This window comes from Sturnus vulgaris, chromosome 23, assembly GCF_052056855.1.
Source record: "Sturnus vulgaris isolate bStuVul1 chromosome 23, bStuVul1.hap1, whole genome shotgun sequence".
In the NCBI taxonomy this organism is placed as follows: domain Eukaryota; kingdom Metazoa; phylum Chordata; class Aves; order Passeriformes; family Sturnidae; genus Sturnus; species Sturnus vulgaris.
Window position 1 is genome coordinate 8,204,619 of NC_142265.1, and position 16,997 is coordinate 8,221,615.

At 62.2% G+C, this 16,997-nt stretch overlaps 2 protein-coding genes across 6 annotated transcripts; one reads left to right on the forward strand and one right to left on the reverse strand.

Moving 5' to 3' along the window:
- Positions 1-7: 7 nt before the first annotated feature.
- Positions 8-12,861, forward strand: PCSK7 (proprotein convertase subtilisin/kexin type 7). 5 transcript variants are annotated; one of them, XM_088177906.1, is made up of 16 exons: positions 8-75; positions 950-1,429; positions 1,805-1,939; positions 2,340-2,505; positions 3,304-3,394; positions 3,906-3,960; positions 5,016-5,154; positions 5,684-5,784; positions 7,544-7,711; positions 8,765-8,872; positions 9,770-9,872; positions 10,556-10,712; positions 10,810-10,904; positions 11,022-11,115; positions 11,373-11,490; positions 11,635-12,861. In XM_088177906.1, the coding sequence occupies exons 2-16, from the start codon at positions 962-964 to the stop codon at positions 12,037-12,039; spliced, it is 2,403 nt and encodes an 800-aa protein (XP_088034032.1). In that variant the 5' UTR covers positions 8-75; positions 950-961; the 3' UTR covers positions 12,040-12,861. The 5 variants fall into 5 exon arrangements, 3 of the variants coding, with proteins under 3 accessions (XP_088034032.1, XP_088034031.1, XP_088034030.1); XM_088177904.1 differs by lacking the exon at positions 8-75 and adding an exon at positions 154-854; XR_015808201.1 differs by lacking the exons at positions 8-75; positions 11,373-11,490; positions 11,635-12,861 and adding exons at positions 146-854; positions 8,471-8,618.
- A 377-nt stretch (positions 12,862-13,238) lies between these two features.
- Positions 13,239-16,263, reverse strand: TAGLN (transgelin). Its single transcript, XM_014884745.2, has 5 exons — positions 16,154-16,263; positions 14,471-14,669; positions 14,209-14,386; positions 14,021-14,123; positions 13,239-13,817 (listed from the first exon to the last, which is right to left on the reverse strand). The coding sequence occupies exons 2-5, from the start codon at positions 14,648-14,650 to the stop codon at positions 13,676-13,678; spliced, it is 603 nt and encodes a 200-aa protein (XP_014740231.1). The 5' UTR covers positions 14,651-14,669; positions 16,154-16,263; the 3' UTR covers positions 13,239-13,675.
- Between the last annotated feature and the right edge of the window lie 734 nt (positions 16,264-16,997).

A 16,997-nucleotide genomic window follows, 5' to 3' on the forward strand; every position in this document is an offset into this window, starting at 1 on the left:
CCCCGGCGGATGTGACGCCGCTGTCAGCGGCTCCGGGGTTCCGGCGGCGGCGGCGGCGGCGGCGGCTCATGCCCGGTGAGCGCTGCGGGGTGGCAGCCGCGGGCGGCGCGGTGCGCACCGGGTCGGGGAGCACCGGTAACGCTGTGGCCGGATCCCCGCGGGTTCAGGTCGGGATGGCGGAGGGGAACGGGGGTGCTGTGCCCGTGGGTGACCCTGCAGTGCCGCTGGTGCCGGTGCCCGGCGGAGCGGGGCTGCCCCGGGGCGCTGCGCGGTGCCGCTGCCGGAGTGCGTCCCGGGGCGCTGAGAGCCCGGCTGCTCGGGAGAGGAGCCTGGAGCTCGGTGTCCAGCAGCAGCCGCAGCTGATGAGTTGTGTCGGAGGGGAATGGACCGGGTCGAGGGAGGAAAAGGGGGTGACGAGTTCCGGAGCGGGATCTCGGGAGGTGTTTGTCCCGCTCTGCGCTGCCGTGGCTTGCGGAATGCGGCTTGAAGCGGGGCTCGGTGGTGATTTCCACCTATGCCAGGGAAAAGCAGGTTCCTCCGGCCGTGGAGCAGGTGAGGAACGAATTCGGGCTCTTGCAGGAGAGGAACCGGCTCTGGGCTGCCCACGGACCGTGGCGTTGCCCGTGGTGTTTGTTTTGGGGAGCTGCGCATCAAGAGTTTCTTATCGGTCCCGTATCACAGGCGAGAGGAGGAAGTGGCTCCTCCTGTCTGCCCAGCTCGGTGTTTCCTGGCCCGGGGCTGCCACCCAGCAGACAGGGCAGGGTTGGGATCGATCCTTGCCCAGCCTGGGTGTGCCTCCAGCTCCGAGCCGCCTAGGCTGGGGTTTCCCGGGACGGGGATCTGCTGTGCCGCGGGTTGGTGGCAAGCCCCAGCCCCGTGTGGCTCTGTGGGACCTTCTGGTGTCCCTGATCAGGAAGGGTTCTCACCAGTTTTACCTGTGCTGTTGCAGCCCGCCTGTCTGATGCCGCATTGGAGGCGGGGAGCGCCGCTATGGAGTGCAGGGATGGAGGCCACGCTCTGCATCCACACGTGCCTTTGGCTGAGCGCTGCCTGGATCCCCCTGGCCTCGCCAGCCGGACCAGCCTGCAGTGGACAGCACGCTCCGGACACTGAGGGCCACCACGGGAAGCTGACGTGGGCGGTCAGCTTGGATGCACCCGAGGAGGAGCTGGAGCAGCGGGCAGAGGAGCTGGCCCGGACTGCGGGGCTGGTGAACATGGGCCGTGTCGGGGAGCTCAAGGGCCATTACCTCTTTGCCTACCAGCCCGATGGCCACGCGGCGACTGAACACGAAGCAATAAGGAGGTCGGTGGACACTTTGTTTGCACAGCACGACAGCGTGCGGTGGCACTCGGAAGAGAAGCTGCTGAAGCGCTCCAAGCGCAGCCTGCACTTTAACGATCCCAAATACCCCCAGCAGTGGCATCTGGTGAGTGGTTTCCTGGCTCCTGCCGTGCTCGCAGGCTCGGGCTGTCGTGCGGGAGGCAGAACAGCCTCTTTCTGTTCTTTGGTGAGGAGGGAGCTTGCTGAGAGCTCACCCTTCCTGCCACGTGCTCGATGTGGTAACGGGAGGAAGCAGCTCCTGCAGCTGGTTGTGCACTGGGGTGGGCACAGGGGTTTGGCTGCAGCACACTGTGCCCTCCACGTCATGGCTCGAGCAACCTCGCTGTCAGCCTCAAAACATCTCCCCTGACTGTCCTGAGAGTCCTTCCCGTGCTGGCCCCAGCCCCACACGTCATATGCAATGCACCCAGGAGTCCCCTCAGCGCTCAGCTCTCCCCTCACTGTCCTTTCTGGTGCTTAGAACAACCGCAAGAGCCCCGGGAAGGACATCAACGTCACGGGCGTGTGGGAGCGGAACGTGACGGGGCGTGGGGTGACGGTGGTGGTGGTGGATGACGGCGTGGAGCACACCATCAAGGACATCCAGCCAAACTACGTGAGTGCCTGCAGGCTGGAGGCCAGGCAGTGTGACAGGAGCCTGCAAGAGCTCAGAGTCCATCCTGCACAATCACCTGGGCTCAGCCAGGGCAGGAAGTGCCAGCAGCAAACCTTTCCTAGGAGATTTTGCACCTGGGTTTTGGGGTTACTTACCTTTGTGCAACCCTTGGGAGGCAGCTGGCGTCTCTCTGACCCGCAGCAGTGCTTGGAGCTGCTTTGGTTGGTCCCTTCCCCACAGCAGCAGATAGCAGTGTTGAGCTGCAGCCCTGTGAGGAAGCAAGCTCCAAGTTCCCATGACTTCCAGGCTGTGTTTCAGCCCATGATGCATTCTCTTAACTCCTGCCTTTCCCAAAATGAGGAGAGCAGAGCCCTAGTCCTGACTGTGGCTGTGTTTGCAGAGCCCAGAAGGCAGCTATGACTTGAACTCCAACGACCCTGACCCTATGCCTCACCCCGACGAGGAGAACGGGAACCACCACGGGACGCGCTGCGCCGGGGAGATCGCGGCCGTGCCAAACAACAGCTTCTGCACGGTGGGAGTCGCCTACGGGAGCCGCATCGCGGGTACGTGCGGGCTGCAGGCACGGGCCACCAGGCACGGGCCGCCAGGCATGGGCTACCAGGCACAGGATGCCAGGCAGCCCCAGCGTGCCCCACCTCGATCGCTGGGGTGGGACACTCTCCATGGGCTGCAGCAGCTCTGAGTCAGCGCTGCCGTGCTCAGGCTGGTTGGGCTGTTGCAGGGAGGGGCTGGGGCCTGCCTGAGCTTCTCTCCAGAGGAGCTGGCTCCTGGTAGCTTTTTCTTGGCCTCCCTGGCTGCCAAACTTTTGGCAGAGCAGCTGTGCCGTGCCGGCTGAGCCAGCATGCCCAGGCTGTGACTGGAGGCAGTGGGGCAGCAAATCTTCCCCAGCCCCTCTCACTGCCCTGGCCCCTGATCTCAGCTTTGCCCTGTGGGATGGACAGGGGCAAAGGACCAGTACTGTGTCTCTCTCCTGCAAGGCCAGGGAATGTTTGCTGTGCCCCAGCTGTCTCCAGAGCTATTGAGCTGCTCTGCAGAGGGATGCGATGTCTCTGTGCCCTGCAGGACGTGTCCCTGGCAGGGCAGGGGACAGCAGTGATGGGACATGATTTTGGCCATACCTGGTCACAACACAGTCCCTGGGCACAGCAGGCAGAGACTCTCAGCTGGCAGAAGCAGGGTTGAGCTCATGGTGTACCCACAGCACAGGGAGCAGGAGGCTTTGCCCGGATCCTCCAAAGCTGGGCTGAGCACAGCGGGGCAGCCTCGAGCCAGGAGTTTGTTTGCAGTTTCTGCAGCTCATGTGACCACGTTAGTCACATTCTTTGTCCTCTGTCCTGCAGGCATCCGAGTGCTGGACGGGCCCCTGACAGACAGCATGGAGGCCATCGCCTTCAACAAGCACTATCAGATCAATGACATCTACAGCTGCAGGTGAGCCCCAGAGGACCCAGCTGCGGGCCCTGCTCTGCCTGGGGACAGGGTCACAGCTCATGGCTGAGTGCTCACACCAGCTCCCTTCCTCCTGTGGCTGTAGTTAGCCCTGAGGCACCAAAATCCTGTTCCTGGAGCCCTGTCCCGGGCTCTGCACAGCACCTACAGTTGTGAGATTTCTCTCTGGCTGTGCTGGAGGGGACTCCGTGCTCCCCACTGTGGTCAGGCAGCCCCAGCTGAGCCGTGTGACAGGGACTGGAATGTGTGAGAAGCCGCTTGTTAAATAAAAATCAAACATTTTGTCCACTGGAATCTGACCCAGGGGCACAGTGCAAACACGACAGCCATATCCCAGCAGCGAGGGGCCATCCTGATGGGTGGGAAAGTGCAGTGCTCTGCAGTCCCAGTCGTGGTGCTGGGAGCAGCTGGTGGCTGCTGGGAGCTCACTGTAATGGCAGGAAGAGCTGCCTGGGACTCTGGGGCTGTCACCTCACGGTGTCTCTCCTTGCAGCTGGGGTCCCGATGACGATGGGAAGACTGTGGATGGCCCCCATCAACTGGGCAAGGTAAAACCCAGCCCCAGCGGCCCTGGGGGAGCCTCCAGGGCTTGTGGCTTCTTGCCTGCCCCTTCAGGTGGGAAGGGACGTTGCTGTGACATCCTGTCTGTGTGTGTCCCTTGATGTCAGGAAGATTTCTCTGTCCCTGTGCGGGTGGGAGGGGTGGCGCTCAGGCAGGGCAGGACGAGCTTCCCAAGGCTGGTTCCAGCAGGAAAAGGCTCTTTCACACCCTGTGGTATTGTACTGACAACTTGAGCAGCCTGCAGGATGCTCTCTGCTCAGGAAGAGCTTTCCCTGTGGTTCTCAAGGCAGGGATGGTACCTTTGGATGCTGGGACTAAATAAAGGGAGTGGGATTGCAGTGGGAGGAAGAGTTAGAGCTGAGGCTGCTCCTTCCCAGGCCATTAAGGTTTTCTCAGAGCTCCTGTGCTGCACAGCTGCTGGAAAACACACCCAGCCTGCCTGTGCTGCAGCAGGGGGTCACCGAGGGGCCCCCAAACCAGCAGTGGGGTGTGGTTCTGCTCCAGCGCTCTTCTGCTGCACTGTTCCAACCACAGCTCAGCAGTTCCTGTGCGCTTCAGAGCAGCGCTGACAACCGAGCTGTTCGCTCACCATAACAAATGGTTTCCAGTTCTGCAAGTTAATTTATTCCCTTCCTGCCTGCAGAGACAGCTGGAACAAGCTCTGGGACACAGAGCACAGGCAGAGCTCGTTGTGCCACAGCAGTCAGGAGGGCAGAATGTGCCTTCATCTGCCAGGGTGAGGGAGAGCAGGGCAGTCACTTCCAGTGGGGTTGTGTTCTTGCTCATCCATCAGACGTGTCCTTTCCCTAGATGGGAATGGGGTCTGGGTGAGGTGTCTGGGCTGAAATGTGCTTCCCCATGGTGTGCTGTGTCTCAGCAAGGACAAAGCCCCAGTGTCTGTGGGGCTGGGCACTCACAGAGGGGCAATGGCTCAGTGTGGGGAGCCCTGATCACACGTGGTGGGCTGGCTGCTGTCAGTGCTGTCACTGGCACCAGTCTGGAAGGACCTGGAAGAGCCCCCCTGCCCTGTCCCTCTCCACAGGCTGCCCTGCAGCACGGGGTGATCGCGGGTCGCCGGGGCTTCGGGAGCATCTTCGTGGTGGCCAGTGGCAACGGGGGCCAGCACAGTGACAACTGCAACTACGATGGATACGCCAACTCCATCTACACTGTCACCATAGGTGAGCCCGGCTCTTCTGTCTCCTCCCTTCCCAGCCTGGAGCACAGATTCCTGGTGGGAATCTGTGGGAAAGTGTCTGGGAACAAGCATGGCAGTGTCTAGGTCGTGCTGGGCTTCACCCCAAGCCTGCAGTTTGCTTCTGACCTACAGAGCAAGAGGAAATCAGAGAAATTCCTGCCCCTGTCCAGGCCTCCCTCCCAGGGCTTTGACAGACACTGCCATGTTCAGGGAATGCAGCATTCCCATCATTTGTGTTAGGGGAGAAATGTGTAATCCATGTTCTCCAGAGCAGAGAGGGACAGAAGATGTGTGTGATACTGAGCACAGTGAGGAATTATTTATCGTGGCTGCCCTTCCTCTAGATCTTCCAGATGGGGAAAATACAGGCTTGGTTCTGATTTCCCTGCCCAGCTCCCAGGCTCTGGAAGAGCACATCTGGCAGGCGAGGCTCTTAGGGGATTAACACCTGAAATGGCAGCAGTTGAGGCAGAGCAGGTTTCACACAGGCAGTACCTTTCCCGTTTGCCCAGGAGCTGTGGATGAGACGGGCTCCATGCCCTTCTATGCTGAGGAATGTGCCTCCATGCTGGCCGTGACCTTCAGCGGCGGGGACAAGATGATGAGGAGCATCGTGAGTACCTGTGTCCCCTGTGCCCTCCTGGTCACCCTGGGGACAGCCAGGACATGGCACCATCCCCTCTGATTCCCACAAAGTTCCTCTGGGAGCCAGGATGTGCCTTTTATCCCCCAGAGAGAGGGTCCTGTTTCCCTGCCTCCCTCACTCCTGCCCAGCCAGCCCGCCTTGCTCTGTCCCCAAGGGATGCTGGAGCACGGAGGCCAGGGAGAGCATTGGGCTCTTTAAACCACTTGGCCCCAGCTTCTCCTCTGTTCTGGCACATGGGCCTCTCCCAGTCGAATTTTTTAAAATATTTTTATCAGCTTTTCCCTTCTTTTGCCAAAAAAACGAGTTCTTGTCAACAACACGTCCTTTCTGCCCCAGCCAAGCAGCCAGGGCTGTTTTCCTTCCTGCTGCCTGGCCCAGCCTGTCCCTCCCTTGGTGCCAGGCTGCCCCCACCCAGTGCTGTGACCCCTTCCTGTCCTGTGGGGCCAGCAGGGGCTGTAGAGCCCACCCACCCCAGAGCAGCTTGGGGGAAGCATCACTGGCTGCTGCTGTTTAGGGTTGGGTTGTCCACGTTTGGAGGATCTCTCGCCAGGACAGGTACACAAATGCACTTTCCTGTGGCTGTGTGCCTGCCACAGAGCAGCTGAATCCAGCCTGTCAAACAGGCTTCCCTACGTGCTGGGTAAACCAGGGGAGCAGGGAGAGCCTGGGATCCTCGGGCACCTGGCTGGGACTCAGCAAGCTCCTCCTGCAGCCCAGAGCCAGGGCAGGGATCTGTGCCCAGCACAGTCTGCCACAGGGAGACTAAAACCCAGAACGGGGCTGGTTTTTGCTTTCAGAAATCTCTGCAGTTGTCCCAGGCTGGTGTGGAAAGTACTGACACTGGGAAAAAAGGGAACCAGTGAGGTTCTGCTGCATTCCATCAGGAGCTGCAGGCTCATGGCTTGGTCTGGCTTCCCCCAGCGTGGTGTGAGTGCTTTGAAGGTCACAAATGCACGTTCATGTGAAACACTGGCTTTATGGGACACTGACAGGGGAGCTGGCACTGCATGGGGCAGCCAGGGCGAGCTCCACACTGGAACAGCCTGTACCACAGTGGCTCCTTCAGCCAGCCTGTGCCTTGCTAAGCCCCACACAGCCCTTTTTCAGAAGCACAGTCTGCTCCTGGACACCCTGGAGCTCGCTGCAGTGGTGCCAGAGTTAACTTCCCTGCAGCCATCTGCTCCAGCTTTTTTTTTTTTTTTTTCTTTTACCAGACCATAAACTTTGTGTGGTTTCCTTAATGGGAAGAATTTAATACAGCTTCTGGCACTGGATGTGCTTCCTACTGAAAGTTTGTGCTCTCAGGGTGCTCTATGTGGGACAATCAGTGTCCCTGTGTGAGCTGGAGCCGCTCACAGCTGGAAAAACGGATGGAGTCAAGCAAAAACAGAAACCCTTCAGATTTTGGGCTTTCTCCCCACGGGGAGCAGAGGGAGATGGATGCACTTGCTTTGCAGTGAGGTGGCATCATTTGGGAGCCTCCTGATGCCTCTTCAGAGCTCCCATGTGGCCTCACCTGCAGTCTCTTTCTCCCCAAAGGGAACTGTCTCCATGCATCATTTCCCAGCTGGGATCTGTCCCTGCAGTGAGGCTGTCCCAGGGACAGTCGTGTCACAGCCTGATCTTGGGCTGGCAAGGGCACAGCTCAGGGTACCACATGTACCTGTCCAGCCACCCCAGCACAGCACAGTGCCCTGACAGAGACCTGTGTGCTCTCCCTGGGCAGGTGACAACAGACTGGGACTTGCAGAAGGGCACAGGCTGCACGGAGGGACACACAGGGACATCAGCTGCTGCTCCCCTGGCCGCAGGAATGATCGCTCTGATGCTGCAGGTGCGGCCGTGCCTCACCTGGCGGGACGTGCAGCACGTCATCGTCTTCACTGCCACCAAGGTGAGCGGGTGGCCCTCCCCTCCTGCTCCCTCCTTCCCAGCACTCCCCCCAGGGTCACTGCACGGCCCTGCTGTGCACATCCTTGTTTATGTCTGCTGCCCCTCCATAAATCTCTCCCTCGTCTGGCTCTCAGCACGGGGATTGTGTTTTCCCCTCACCCCGTGTTCCTTCCAGGAATGTGGCTGAGGCATTTTCTCCTGTCATGATAATAAATGGGGTTATTTGCCTCAGGAATGCTTCTATCTGCCAATGTAGGGCTCAGCAGGTTCCAGGGGCTCAGCAGGTTCCAGGGCTCAGCAGGTTCCAGAGCACTGCAGGTTCCAGGGTTCAGGAGGTTCCAGGGTTCAGCCCTGTGTGTGGGGTGGGGCTGGCCCAGCCCAAGGGCTGACACCTCTGCTGTGTCACCTCTCATGGTCCAGGCAGTGGAAAAGTGAGGAGCTGTGCCCTGGCCTGGCCTTTCCTGGCTCTCCAGAGAACTGGGCTCCAGGAAACAGGCCCAACAGAGAGCTGGGCAGCAAACACAGCCCTTCCCTTCACCCAGAGCAAGAGTGGGAACTCACTGGAGTCTTCGGGCTTCTTCCACACCCTTTTGGGGAGCAGGAGTCTGTGTCCAGCTGATGCTGTGCTCTCTTTGGCATGGGACGGTGTTTTCCATAACTTCCAATCCAATGTTGCAGTACAACCCAGTAAGTGATGGGACCCAGATCTGTCCTGCCCCAGCTCTTGCTGATTTAAAGGACTCTGTTCCTTCTCTCCAAGGCTTCTGCCATGCCACAGGCAGTGGTTTGGGCAGCAGGGAGCAGCTGGGATGTTTCAGAGCCGAGGCATTTGTGCCCTTTCATGCTGCTGCATTTCCTTTCTGAGGAGATGGGAAGCCACTTTGTCCTGGGATTTGTTTCAAGCAAAGGTCAACCTGTTCCTTTCTAATAAGGCCATGTGGGTTTGCTTCCCCACCACTGTGGGATGTGTCTGGGCCTCCTTCCCTTCAGGCCTGGGGGTTTTTCAGGCTGCTGGGTCCCCCCAGGTAAGCAGAGCACCCTGTGTTCTTTGCAGTACGAGGACCGTCACGCCAAGTGGGACACGAACCAGGCAGGCTTCAGCCACAGCCACCAGCATGGCTTCGGCCTGCTCAACGCCTGGAGGCTGGTGAACGCTGCCAAGGTAATTCCCTGCCCTCCCACACCTGCCCTGTGTGCAGGCACAGCAGCCCAGCCCCATGGCAGGGACAAGTCCTGTGCTGGTGACACCGTGGGGTGACACCACTGCCGTTCAGGGCCAGCACTTTGGCCACCATCCTGCTGGCTCTGGCTCTGAGGCTGCTTTTGGTATGAGGTCATGAGGCTCCCAGCAGTGCCTGAAAGCTGCCCCGAGCTGCTGCTCTCCAGCACTATATATAGCCATGGCGAGGGCCCTGATTCACAGCAACGGGAGCTTCGTCAGCAGCCCCTGCACCTTCCTCCCTCCCAGTGGCTGCAGGAGGCTGTCCTGCCCCCAGAGCAGGCTGTTCTCAGCTGGCAGCTCCAGGGGAGTGGTGTGGTCACAGCAGCAGTGGCATCCCCATCTCTTCCTGCTCTGGTCACACGGAGCCTGGGGCACGTCCCTTTGGCACTGGGTCCCAGCTCGTGTGTGGAGCTCTGTGCAGCTGTGCTGGGTCACTGCTGCTGCCAGCCCTGCCCCCGGGGTCACAGGGACTGCCAGGCTGCTCCCTCTTCCTGCAGGCAGTTGGGTTCTGCTGCTCCTGTGCCACTGTAACAAGGGTTGGAGAGGACCAGCCTTAAGACACCACTCAAAGCCACTGTGACAAACGCAGAGCTGGGGAGTCCCAAACCTTGATCAGCCCTTCTGGCTCCCAGGCAGTGACTTTCTCTCCTTTCCTGGGCGTGTGGGCACTGCTGCCATCCCTGGGGTGTCACAGCAGCCTGTGTATTCCAGAGCATCATCAGGAGAGGCGCCTTGGCCTGGGCCCGCATCCACACGGGAGCACCTTGTGGGAGACGGAGGGATGGATGTGCAGGGAGGGTGCAATCCCTGCTGAACCCTCTCTCCTTCCTCTGGCAGATCTGGGAGTCCGTGCCATACTTGGCTTCGTATGTGAGCCCCATGCTGAAGGAGGGCAGGAGCATCCCAGTGCTCCCCCAGGAGCTGGAGGTGGCCTGGAACGGTAAGAGCAGGTGTGCCACGGAGAGGAGAGCACGTGCTGAGCCAGCCTGGCAGGCAGCACAGCAGGGCAGCAGCAGCCCTGGGCTGCAGGAGGCCAGGAAGGGGTTAAGTGCTGGGCTGCCCGGGCTTTTTCCGCTGCCCATCCCCAGGGGATCCCCTCCCCACAGCCCCGTGGCTGCACTGATGTGTTTGGGGAGGCAGGCTGGGCTCGGGAGCAGGGCTGGGCTGGGCAGGGGCCAGAGGCGCTCGGCTGGCTTTGACCATTTTAGGCAATGCTGCAGCTCCCGACTTGGCCAGGCCTGTCCGGAACAGAACAGCTCTGGCTGCTACCAGTGGGAAGGAGAGCTCAGCCCCAGCCCTTCCCAGCCCCCAGCAGGGCCTGCACACAGGGGACTCTGCTGGCTCTGCTGGCACGTGCCCAAGTCCCCCCTTAGCAGGCACCCACCCACCCACCCAGAGGTGGGCTGTGGTCAGCAGCTCTGGGGCTGTGAGCATTCGTGGAGCTGGGAGCAGTTTGAGATGGGAAGGGCCAGCCTGGCTTCTGCTCCCAGTCCCACACAGGGCAGCTGGGAAGAGGCAGAGACAACCTGTGTGTCCTGTTAGGTGGCACCACAGCCCAGTGTGGCTGGCTGGGAGTGGGGACTCCATCTCAAAGCCTTGACCAACCCCCCTTCCCTTTCCCAGTCACCCCCGCCGACCTGGAGCTCTCTGGCATGAGGACCCTGGAGCACGTGGCAGTCACTGTCACCATAACCCACCCTCGCCGTGGCAACCTGGAGATCCGGCTGTTCTGCCCCAGCGGGATGATGTCCCTGATCGGCACCACCCGGAGCATGGACTCGTAAGCACAGTGTGCAGGGCAGGGCACTGGGGCCATGGCCACTGGTGGCTCAGGCTCTGTGACCCCTCATGGGCTGTTTTCCCTCATCCCTTGGCAGGGACCCCAATGGCTTTTCTGACTGGACCTTCTCCACGGTGCGGTGCTGGGGCGAGGAGGCACAGGGCACCTACAGGCTGCTCGTCAGGGACATCGGTGAGTCCTGCCTCCCTCGGGGTGGTGGCAGCTCTGTGCCATGTCCCAGGGAGCTGCCAGCTCATCACCTGGCCGGCTCAGAGAGTTCCTCACTGAACCAACCTGCTTCCTCCCCAGGAGACGAGAGCCTGAGGCCTGGCACCTTGAAGCAGTGGCAGCTGACCCTGTACGGCTCCTCCTGGTCCCCAGTAGAGATAAAGGAACGGCAGAGGTAGGACCCCACGACCCCAGCTTGGAGGGAGCCAGGAGAGGGAGGCTGAGGGGTTTCTCCCTGCCTGTGAGCAGTGGGTTGGAGCCGTGCTGCTGCCAGGTGAGACTGGGGCTGCCCTCACACCTCACAGGGCAGGCATGGCTGCAGAACACACCTCTGTGTGCTGAAGGAGACGCTCCACACCCTTTGTGGGCATTTTGGAGCCTCCCCGGAACCCCCCTACCCACTGGACCCTCACGGGGTGTCTCTGTCCCCAGGCTGCTGGAGGAAGCCATGAGTGGGCAGTACCTGAGCAGTGACTTCTCCCTGCCCTGTCCCCCAGGGCTGGACATCCCCGAGGAGCAGCGTTACACCATCACAGCCAACACCCTCAAGGTGAGCAGGCTGGGAGCCCTGCCTCCCCCAGAATGAGCTGGGAGAACAGGACCCTGCTCAGTACCCTGTGCCCTCTCTGCTGGGCAGTGGGCAGGGCCCTGGGCGAGTTGAGAGCTGTGTTTTTCAAGGGGTTTCCCTCTGCAGACCCTCCTGCTCTTGGGATGCTTTGCCGTGTTCTGGACTTTCTACTACATGCTGGAGGTTTGCCTGACGAGGAACGAGGTGGGGCTGGACCTGGCCTGCTCCAGCTCCAGCAGCTGCAGGTGGTACCAGCAAGGTGGGAAGCACCGAGCCCTGGAGAGCGGCCTGGAGATGGAGTCGGTGCCACTGTACCGGGAGAAGGACGTGGAGGAGGCCGAGATGGAGTGTGAGCACCTGGAGCCTGCCCGGCACGGGGAGGAGGAGTCCTGGACCCCCACTCACCCCAAACTTTCCAGCAATGGCAGAGCCGTGAGCTTCCATGAGGCAGCCCCCACTGGAACGGGATTCCTGGGCCGGGAGGCATCGACTGAACTCCTCGGGGAGGGCAGGGAGCACCAGCCCTGCTGACTGGGACTGGGGCCCTCCCTTGGAACGACCTTCCTGGGCTCGGGCAGCACAGACTCACTCCTGAGCCTCCACGGACCATTGCCACTGTGTCCTGCAGGAGGTGGTGTTGGAAATGGCTCAGAAACAAGGAGAGAGGGCTGGTACTGGAAAGGGAGCTTCCCTTCCCTCCTTCTGGAAAACAAAGCAAGCCTTAAACCCTTTCCTGACAGAGCCTGCCCTGCCCGACGCTCGGGGCTCTCCGTTGTGTGTGGAGTGCCATTCCCACAGAGCCAGGCTGCTCTGCACAGCCCCTTCCTGCCCCTGCAGCAGGGCCAAGACGTGTCACTTTGTCCCTGTTTTCTGCAGAGTGAGCCTGGAAAACGAGACAAGGCCCTGGCAGCCACCTCTGCAGGCAGGGACCCCGCAGCACTGGCATTTCCCTGGGCTGGCAGCCGGCCCTTACCCACCAGTTATCCCAGTTTAGAAGCAGGGAGTTATTTCACTCATCTCCAACCAGCACTTCTCCCTGCTCCAATCTTGCTGATTCCTCCTCTCCTGTGGGCACAGAGCAGCTGTGGGGTGGGGGAGGCAGGAGCCAGCCTGTTTGGGGGCAGGATGGGGCTGTCCCTGTGTCACTGGGCACAGCAGCACCTCTGGTAGCAGGTAGGCCTGGCTTGGGCTGGGGAGGGGAGGTTGAGATGCTCTGGCAGTGGCTCCTCTGAGCAGGGTTGGCTTGTTCACATGTCTTTGGGTTCGGTGGTTTATTTTTTTAAAGCTGGAGTTTGTTTTTTAATCAGCAAAGCCCTTTTGTGTAGCTTTCCAAATAAAGCCTGAAAAACCCTCCTCTCCCCCCGTCCATCTTCTGCCCTCCCAAAGCTTCCACACTGTGGAAAAATGTGTCACACAGCACCTCCCAACTCCGGGTGCTGCATCTGTGGGGGCTGCATGCCCTCTGTGCCCTGGGATAAAAGAGGAGAGGCAAGGGCTGGGCCTGAGCAGTGGAAGGAGCAAGGACAAAAGTGGCTGTCATTGTTCAGGGGGGAGAGGGCAGAGTTTTCCAAGCCGGGCAGGGAAAATCGAAGCTCCAGCTTTGGTTTTTCCAGGTTTGGAGGTGGCAGAAGGAGCAGCTTTAACCTTTTAGGGAGAAGAACTTTGGCTTCTCAGGTGCCACCAGCCAGCTGCAGCAGGGGCAGGCGGGATGAAACCTCGTCAGGCCACGCTAGATGAATATAACCTTTTAATTTTGACAAAAACGAAGTACAAAACCGAGGCCAATTCTCCCTTCTCCCCGTTCGCAGGGATCTCTGCGGCAGTGGCGTGCGGGCGGCGGGCAGGGCGGTGGCCGCGGGGGCCGGGGCGCTGGCCCGTGCCACCCGAGGGTGCCGGCGAGGGCAGCACCGGCTGGCGGCGGGGGTGCGAGGCCGGGGGCAGAGGGGCTGCCCGGGGGCAGAGGGGCTGCCCGGGGCACGGCGCTGGGTGGGGGCTGCGGCCCCGGCGCGGGGGCTGCGGCGGGGCTCGGTGCGGCCGCTGGCGGGGGCGATGGGGCTGGCGGGCGGATGCTCCTCAATAAATACCAATGGACTGGCGGCGGCGCTGGGCCGGGGGGAGCGGAGACGGAGGTCCCGGCTGGGGAGGGCTGGGGGCGGCGGGGACGAGCCTAGCTGATGATCTGCCGGGGCCGGCCGTAGCTCATCCCCGCCTGTGACGCTCCCTTGTTGGTGCCCATCTGTAGCCCGATGATGTTCTTGCCCTCCTTCAGCTGGCTCTCGGTGAACTCCCGCTTGTGCTCCTGAGCTTTCCTGCGGGGCACAGGGAGAGCCCGTGGGGCACCCGCACCCCCGGCTGCCCAGGAGCCCCCCGCCATCCCCAGGGATGTCCCAGCCGCCCTCCCTCCCCAGATGGAAGTTTGGCATCCCAATTCCATGTGCAGAGCAAAGAGCCAGCTCTGAGCAGCCGCGGGGCAAGGGAGTCCCCATGCCCAGCTCTGCGTTCCCCCACTTACTTCATGAACCAGTTGGGGTCCCCGTGGTAGTTCCCGTCGTTCTTGGTGACTGCCAGGCTCCCCAGGGCCATCAGCGTCCTCTGCACCGCTGCCATGTCCTTGGCTGCCCAGGGACAGAGAGAGGGGCTTGAGAATGGGCACAGCACAGCAACTCTGGGACCCCCGACCCCGACTGCCCCCTCCCGCACCTTCAAACAGGTCCACGGTCTGGAATATGTCTGTCTTGACTACACCGTAGTCCTCAGCCGCCTTCAGGAACTGGGCAATCTGTTCCATCTGCTTGAAGACCATGGTGGGCGGTGCGTCGGGGATCTTGACGGGCTTGGAGCCGTCGGGGTAGAGGCTGTTCACCAGCCTGCTGAGCACCTGCCACAGAGGAGAGGGAAGCCTGGGTCTGCTGTGCTGCCCTCGGAGCTCCCCATCAACCTCCCACCCCCGGACCCCACTTACGATGCCGTTCTTCAGCCAGACTTGGAAGCCCAGGCGGCCCCGCTCCGGGCGCCCCACGGCAGCCCCGCACTGTGCCACGATCCACTCCACCAGCCGGTCCTCCAGCTCGTCATCGTACTTCTTCTCGATCTTGGACTGCACGTCCCTGCTCATGCCATAGGCTGGCCCTTTGTTTGCCATGGCTGCGGTGGTGGGAGACCTGGTGGCACGACAGGGACAGTCAGGCTGTGGAGATGCTGTCTCCTATCCAGGGACCCCGCAGACACCGTTGTGTCATTTGCCTGCCACTGTGCTGCAGTGGGGACAAGCCCTTCCGGCTCTTCCCTCGCCAGGTAACAGCCCTTCAGCTCCATCCAGATGTGTTTGGAAGAAAATTCACCACATGACCTCCAAAATCCGCCCAGACAGACGGATCATGTCCTGGCAGAGACGCCTCATCCCCAGCTCAGACTGTTCACAGGAGCAGCCTCATCCCTGTCCCTTGCCAGCTCTTGGTTGGCATGGATGTCCCCGGCGTGACTCATGCCAGGATCCTGGTGGCAGGGTGACCACGTCAAGGCTGACTGGCCGTGGTGGCCGTGGCACGGTGGCCGTGGCACAGCAGGGTGGCGGCGGGGTGGCCTTGGAGCGGCAGGTCCGGGAGCCGGGGAGGAGCGCGGCTGAGGCGGGAGCAGTGGGAGCCGTGCCCGTGCCCTTGTAAGGACATGCTGCGGGCACTGATGGCAGGTAGCCGGCTGCAGGCAGGGCCCGAGGGTGCCAGGGAGGATGCCAGGGAAGATGCCAGCAGGGAGAGGCTCTAGGAGCGGCAGCCAAGCCTCTGGTGGAGCTGGCATCGCTCCTCCCTGCTCGGCTCCTTGCTTGGCACGAAGCCTCTGGGTGCCTCCAGGAGCTGTGTGGGTGTCCCACATCCACACCCGGCCTGCAGTGGGCTCATCCTGACCGCTGGGCACCCCAGCTCCTGCAGGGTGGGCTGAGACCTGGCACAGCTCAGTGCGGGAGAGGACACCGACTCCGCTTGCTGCCAGCAACGCATGGGTGCCCCAGGAGCCCCATGATTTATATGGTGATACCCCACGAGCCCTACGGGCAACCTGTGCCCGGTCTCGGAGCACTGCTGGGCACACCTAGTGGTGCTACAGATGCCACAGCCAATCCCGCTCCATGCCCTGGCCCGACCTGGCTCAGAGGGGTCACACGCGGCTCCCTCGGCCACATGGCACTGCCCGTCAGCCCCGTGCCCATCTCCCGTCCCCACCGAACTCGGGGCAGAAACGGGCACTGGGGGCTGGCGCTGCCCCTCCATTGCTGCCTTGAGCCCCGCACGGCCCCTCGGGCCACCGCGGGGACCCGCAGCTGCACAGCCCCGCCGGGAACGCGGTGCTGAGAGGCAGGAGCAGCACAGAACCCCGGCAGTGACCCCAGCCCGAGCAGGAGAGCCTGAGCCTCCTCCGGGGAGCATCAGCGCAGTCCGAGGAGCAGCATCCCCATCCCGGGGAGCCGAATTCCACCCGGAGCAGGAGAATCCGCGTCACCCAGGGAGCAGCAAATTGCAGTCCCGGGAGCAGCTTCGCTATCCCGGTACAGGGTCCCCATCCCGGGGAGCAGCACCCCTGGCCGGGGGCTGCCGTTCCCACCCCGGGGACCCTCCCCGCCACCCCCCCCCCCCCCCGCGGCAGGACTTACAAGCGGCTGCGGATGGAGCGAGGGCGATGCTCGGTGAGGGACCAGCGCACTGCCCCGCGGGGACCCCGACCTTGCACTAAAAGGAGGGCGGCGGGACGGTGATGTCAGCGGGGCGCGGAGCCCGGCCCCCCCCAAACCCTCCCTCCCGGGGCGCCCGGCCCCGCAGCGCTCCATGACTCCATCCCAGGCACCATATTTGGGGAAAGACTCCGAAAACCACCGACGAAAGCCCGTGGTCGAGCATTCCCCGCGTGCCTCCGCCCCAGCGGGGCCGGGGCCAGGGCGGAACCGGGCCGGGGGCTGATGGAGTAAATCCTTTTATAGCCAGGCGGCAGCGCCGAGGGCTCCTGCCCTGACTTCGTGGCTGGTTTTCCCGTGCGCTCACCGCCGAGAGCAGCGGGGTCCCCCCGCGGCGATGCTGGGGGGGCACGGGTGACACCCACGGTGTCCGTTCAGGGCTGCCGGGGCCGGCAGCGAGGCTGCGGCATCCCGCACATCCCGGGATTCCCTCTGCCCCGCGGGCACCAGCTGGAGCGGGTCAGTGCCCAGCGGAGCACGCAGCAGCGCTGCTATCGCACTGAGACGATGCCAAAGAGGACCCCAGCCCCCAGGGAATTCTGCTGCCCGTGAAGTGGGACCCTCCTGGGCATCCCTACCCACCCGCGGGGCTGCCAGTCCCCCCCTGACCCACAGGCCACCCCCACCCTCCCCACACGTGCTCTCCAGGACAGCATCTCCCAGCCCCTGCTGCATCTCCCCTCTCCTAAAATGCCGTGGGGAGAAGAAGCCAGCAGCACAGCAGGGCCTGGCTGACACGGGGTGGTGGCAGCTGCCCCATGGGAGC